A 6591-nucleotide genomic window follows, 5' to 3' on the forward strand; every position below is an offset into this window, starting at 1 on the left:
CAAAGACAGCTGATGTGTTCTAAGATGAGTTTCGTCCAAAACATCTTTGATTTTTGACAGTAACAAAATCTGCATTCTGGTTCATTAAGTACTTTCATACATCATAGTGAGCAGATATTTAATTTCTACAAAGTGACAATTGGATTGTCAACATTAAACACTAATGGCTGGCATGTATGCTAATCTTAGATGAGCACCCCTACCTCATCAGCATAAGTTTTAAAATTTCCCACAGTCATCCTTGGGGTTTCCTTTAGTGAACTAGTGCCAGATTGTCAGTAAATGCAGCTGTGTGCTATGTATTCAGGTCCAGAGATAAGACTCCTCAAACTCATTTCATGTAGGTAGATGGACAGCCAGCACATCATATCATCAGTTTGGCTGAATTCAAAGCCAGGCCCCTGAGATGAAAGGACCAGGGGGACACATTTCCTTGCCCTTTTTGGGGCATTTAGTGGTGCAAAAATTATGTTGGAACTATTTTTTTTAAATGAGAAAATCTGGGCAGACATTCTGGGACAATTTGTCCCACAAGTTGGTAACAGTTTTGAGATCCAAGTCATTAGATTGGAGATGGTGCATTAAGTCTTAATTTCAACACCAAGACAATAAGGAAGAAGCAGTTAAGGAGCTTAATCGGGCAATTAAACTGGTTATACACACAAATTAGGCCAAATGCTTGCTATGATGTATTAGAATTGAGCACCATGCTGAAACATTCGACTGTTGGGGAAGTGCTGAAGGCAAATAAGATAATGAAAGAAAAAAAGGCGGCACAGTGGCGTAGTGGTTAGTACTGCAGCCTCACAGCTCCTGCGACCCGGGTTCAGTTCTGGGTACTGCCTGTGTGGAGTTTCCAAGTTCTCCCTGTGACCGCGTGGATTTCCGCCGGGTGCTCCGGTTTCCTCCCACAGCCAAAGACTTGCAGGTTGATAGGTAAATTGGCCATTGTAAATTGCCCCTAGTGTAGGTAGGTGGTAGGAGAATTGTGGGGATGTGGTAGGGAATATGGGATTAATGTAGGATTAGTATAAAATGGGTGGTTGATGGTCAGCAGACTCGATGGGCCGAAGGGCCTGTTTCAGTGCTGTATCTCTAAAATAAAAAAAATAAGGTGTTATGTTTTTAAACTTAGGAGCAACAAGCAAATAAAGGTCAGAGCCAGAGTGACAATGGCAGTGTTGAAAAAGAAAAATATGAATAATTGTGATGGAGAAGCCTCAGAGGCTAGAGGTCATCAATTGGAAGGATTACGTGTCAAACAACAAACATTTTCTTGTATCTATCCAAGAGTGAGAGAAGTATGAAAGAAATATGAGAGGGCCTCCTAAAATTTTAAGGCAGCTCATCAGTCTTGTATGAATTGGGCTTTAGCAAGAAAGTCTTATATTATATGTCCTTCCTAACTCAGAATAAACTATTTAGAGGTATTAATATCAAATTTCCATTACAGGTTTACCGCTGCTGAGATAACTGCATCAAGCATTCACAACAGGAACCTGGTTTTCTTTTGTTTCAGGAGAGTGACTATACAGGTACCATGAATGATCAGTTTCGTGTTGGAAGTGATCAGCACTTCCAAGGTCAAGAACTGTATGAAGAAACCGAGCCAAAATTCACATCAAGTGCAACGCCAAACAGTAGTCTCAGTGCCAATGATAAGAGTTCCCTGCCTTCCCACAAGCTGGAGAGCTCCTTGCAACTAAAAGGCAGCTCCAGTTCTATTAAATCCTATGATGTCTCCACTAGGCCTAAAGGGGAACCAATGACAGCAATGGAGGCAAAGAAACACTATATACACAAACTTACACCGTACGAGGAACAGGAAATAGCTAGCTATTCAGAAATCTATTTTGTTGGACCAAATTCTAAAAAGAGACCAGGAATTATTGGAGCACCAAACAATAATAGCTATGATGATGAGCAGGGGTCTTATCTGTATGTTCCACATGATCATATAGCCTATCGATATGAAGTCATCAAGGTAATTGGTAAAGGCAGCTTTGGGCAAGTGGTGAAGGCGTATGACCACAAACTCCACCAATACATTGCCTTGAAAATGGTACGGAATGAAAAAAGATTTCATAGGCAAGCAGCTGAGGAAATCAAGATACTAGACCATCTGAGGAAGCAAGACAAAGACAACAGTATGAATGTCATCCATATCTATGAGAGTTTTTCCTTCCGTAACCACATCTGTATGACCTTTGAACTACTAAGCATGAACCTCTATGAACTCATCAAAAAGAATAAGTTCCAAGGATTCAGTCTGCCACTGGTCCGTAAATTTGCACACTCCATCCTGCAGTGCCTTGATGCTTTGCATAAAAGCCATATCATCCATTGTGACTTGAAGCCTGAGAACATCCTGTTGAAGCAACAGGGCCGTAGTGGAGTTAAAGTGATTGACTTTGGGTCCAGTTGCTATGACCATCAAAGAATTTACACATACATTCAGTCACGTTTTTACCGAGCTCCTGAGGTGATTCTAGGAGCACAGTATGGGATGGCGATTGATATGTGGAGTTTGGGATGCATTCTTGCTGAACTCCTGACTGGACATCCACTGTTGCCAGGGGAAGATGAGGGAGATCAGCTAGCTTGCATGATGGAATTATTAGGAATGCCATCAAAAATACTGCTGGAATGTTCCAAAAGAGCCAAAATGTTCATCAGCTCTAAAGGTTACCCTAGATATTCTTCTGTTGTAACACTTCCTGATGGAACTGTACATTTGAATGGTGGACGATCTCGGAGAGGAAAAAATCGAGGTCCCCCTGGTCAAAGGGACTGGATCAGTGCTTTAAAGGGCTGTGATGATCAATCTTTCATTGACTTCCTGAAACACTGCCTGGAGTGGGATCCTGCCTTACGCATGACACCAGCACAGGCCTTAAGGCACCCTTGGCTGCGAAGACGTCTGCCAAAGCCTCCAACGAATGACAAAACAACATTTGTAAAACGCATGTCAGCAAGCCCCACTGCTCTCATGGATGCAGTGGTTAAACTACCTCCTACTTCTGCCAGCATTGCCAACAAACTGAGATCCAGTCAAAATAATGATCCCAATCCCAACATGACTCAGAGGACTGTATTGCCAAAGCTGGTCAGTTGATTGGTAACTTGAAGAAGAAAAAACAGTTGTTGTTACTCAATCGGAATATGAATTCCTGTGGCATGCGGTATACAGGGAACACAACTTCTTCCTTTCTACATTCCAATGTGACTTGAGCCAACAGGTCTTCAATTATTACAAGGCTGCAAGTCTGCAATGAGCATGCTCCAGGACTGCTGGGCAGCTCCTGCCAGGCCAAACTGTACACATTGGTTTACACTGTACAATGACACAAACTACCCATCAACATTCACAGTAAAGCAGTTGGGCTGGATGCACAAATGAAAAGGTGTTCTTTGATTGGATAATTATTTATTTTGTATCAGCAGAACCGCACACAGAAATAGCTGTGTGCTAATCCATTGCTCCCCACATATTTGAAGGCCAAAAGTGTCCTTGTATTCACTGATGAAACTGCTGTGAACAAAAGTGGCTTCAACCCATTCACTTTTTAAATAAAATAAGCTCAGAAGATTATGTTCATTTACAAATTTCTGATGTAACAATGGATTTGGCCTATTAGTTATCATAATTTTATCTTGCTTAGGATCTGTACTTACATTGGACACTGAACATTGGCTGGCAGTCTAAGGTGGACATTTGTATGTATTAGAAGGGATGTAACAGCGTCCAGGCATGTAGGGGATGTCAATCCACTATTTAAAAGGGGATAATGAGCGAAGAGTTGCTGATTCTAATGGTTTGTCCAAGGTGCTGTGTTAATATATATGCAGGAATAACATCCTTTAGGTGCAAATTAACTGCAACTCCATGGCATTGTGGTGATTTTTCTTGGTGACAAAGCTGCTAATCTCAAAAATCATAGGTAGTTCACCTTGATTTTTGGCAATTGAGGAGTGACAATTTGCCATTTATATTTTGACTTTCAGGACATTTTATTGCATCAGTTCCTGTTTTTATGAAGGTATATGAAATATTAAAGGAGTTGACAGAAAGAAACTATCAGTACAGCACAGCTAGAGAAAGATAAACTTGTTTATTTATTTGTACTCTATTTTATATTTTTGCCTCTTTCTCCCTTTTAGTCCCTTGTGCCATGTAATTTTTCAAAATAAAATGATAGGCGGGTAACCTGACCTAGCGTAATGGATCATATAAGCGGCAAACTGAGAAGTTTGGAAGAGTTTCCTAGGTGATCTCTCCTCTGATTTCCCATCCATCCCTCTGGGAGTAGTGCCTGCACAGATAAAACCTTGAACTTATCAGGTGGGGAATCAAAAGAACTTACTCATGCCCTATTATTCTAAGACGAGCACTTTGCAGGTATGATACTGTGCTGTCATAGTAAGTAGTGTATAAAACCCCAAGCACCATACACAATCCAGAATTCTCTTCAATATACCGGTGGGCCGAAGGGCCTGTTTCAGTGCTGTATCTCTCCATGACTCTATGACTATAACAGAAAGCTACTATAGGGTCCACATTTTACAAGGTCCTATAAAGGTAAATTGTACTAAGTTGGATTGTGCACCATTTTATCTTGAAGCCTATTTAGATGAGCAGCACTTTTGCAGAGGAGGCTGAGTCATTGGGAGGACGGGTCAGGCAAATGTACCTGGGGTCAGAATGCCCATTTCAAAATCCTCCCATTTTTCCAGTGATTAATAACAGGAAAATCAGGAGAATTGTGAATCAGGTTCATTGGCCTCTGCTCCTGATTGTTTGATGTGCGCCACACCAGGCACACTATCTTGAAAAATTTACTCCTTATAGCTGATAAATCTATTTTCATTTATTGTAAATGCACAGTTCATTTGAGTATATCAGTTCCCACAAACAATGGCAACTTGCTAAAGCATGCATCATACTCTCCATACAAAAATAGGCCTTGCTGTTTAATTGCAGAAGGTATTAGTGGGAATTTCTGACCACACTTTCAATGAGAAACTTTGCCGACTAGGAGCACATATCAGAGAATTAATGTAATATGTGCATTTCACACAATGATAAAAGAAAGACTTGCATTTATGCAGAGCCTTTCACAACCTCAGAACATCCCAAAATGCTTTAGAGCCAATGAAGTACTTTTTGAAGTGTAGTCACTGTTGTAATGCAGAAAATGCAGCAGCTGATTTGTGGACAGCAAGCTTCCACAAATAGCAATGTTATAATAACCACATAATCTGTTTTAGTGATGTTGATTCAGGAATAAATATTGGCCAGGAGATCAGGGATAACTTCTCAGCTCTTCTTCAAAATATTGCCATAGGATCTTTTATGTCCACCTGAGAGAAGGGGTGGGGGAGTTGGTTCGAAAAGCAGGCAGCAGAGACCAGGGGGACAGGACCGTGCGGCACTGACTAGGTGCACCCTCAGATGTAGGCGAGCTTGCCGGAGGCACAGCGGGAGGCGTGCGTGTGGAAGGAGACAGGGCTCCAGCACAACACGCAGCACCGCAGGGACTCCATGGCAAAACTGCACAAACACCGAATGAGGGCACGCAAAGCCAGCGAGGCAGCACGGCAAGCCCACAGTCAACTACGTCAAGCTCTCCTCCTCCTCCTCCTCCTCGTCCAGAACCACTAAACCACGTCGACCACTGGCAACAGCCATCGAGACCGAACCACACGGTTTGCGTCCACCGACATGCCACACCGAGTCTCTCTCTCTCTATGCCGATTCACCAGGCATCGTTCCCATCTCTGCTCTGCACACTCCACAGAGAGTCAACTCTGCCCTCCACGATCCATTCGGAGGCTAACGGCCCGGCAGCAAGCAGTCCCAGCACTGACGCAGTCGTTCGTTTGCAACCCACTGACAGCCGTCCTGGGAAAAGCAGAGGCTGGCCGAGACCAGTGCCGGCGCGCCCGGAGGCCCACGCCGGACTGCCCCCCCATCGCGATTAAATGGAGGGACAGAGGTCGAACTCTCCCAAAGGCGGAGTAAACTCCAGGTCTGCACTTAGGGGGACGAAGAGGAGCAAAGGAACCTCTGCGACAAAACCCCAGCCGCGCTCCCGCCGGCAAAGGCGAGTGCGATTGATTGTCAAGCGACCCTCAGACAGGCGTAGCCCCGGGAGGAACCCGGGGCCGCAAAGTGCGTTCAAAGTGTCGATGATCAATGTGTCCTGCAATTCACATTAATTCTCGCAGCTAGCTGCGTTCTTCATCGACGCACGAGCCGAGTGATCCACCGCTAAGAGTTGTCTCAGGTTTTCGGTCCGTCCCTCGCGCGAGGGGTCGAACCCGGAACGTGCGAACGCTCCCCCGCCCTCCCCAATGGGGTGTGGGGGGTGGGAGAGCCCCAGCCTGGCACGGCCCTTCGGATTTCAGTCGAACAATCACAATGACCAAAGAAAGGTTTTCACGCGGCCAACGTGGTCAGGGCGCTCGCGAGGCGAAGCGCGTCAGCTCGTCCGACGCCGGAGCCCAACCGTGCCGACGCGCACCACGGACAACAGAGGCAGGGTCTCTGCCGCCACCGAGGCCGGGAGGACGAGGAGAGAGAGAGAGCGA

At 44.7% G+C, this 6591-nt stretch overlaps 1 protein-coding gene and 1 non-coding gene across 2 annotated transcripts; one reads left to right on the forward strand and one right to left on the reverse strand.

Annotated features, from left to right (window-relative positions):
• The first annotated feature begins 1540 nt into the window (after nt 1–1540).
• LOC137380374 (dual specificity tyrosine-phosphorylation-regulated kinase 2-like) lies at nt 1541–3115 on the forward strand. The gene has a single exon (XM_068052301.1). The coding sequence runs from the start codon at nt 1541–1543 to the stop codon at nt 3113–3115; it is 1575 nt and encodes a 524-aa protein (XP_067908402.1).
• A 3011-nt stretch (nt 3116–6126) lies between these two features.
• Nucleotides 6127–6280, reverse strand: LOC137380462 (5.8S ribosomal RNA). Its single transcript, XR_010977028.1, has one exon. It is a non-coding gene; the product is annotated as a 5.8S ribosomal RNA (ribosomal RNA).
• Between the last annotated feature and the right edge of the window lie 311 nt (nt 6281–6591).

Source organism: Heterodontus francisci, chromosome 19 (assembly GCF_036365525.1).
Source record: "Heterodontus francisci isolate sHetFra1 chromosome 19, sHetFra1.hap1, whole genome shotgun sequence".
Lineage (NCBI taxonomy): Eukaryota > Metazoa > Chordata > Chondrichthyes > Heterodontiformes > Heterodontidae > Heterodontus > Heterodontus francisci.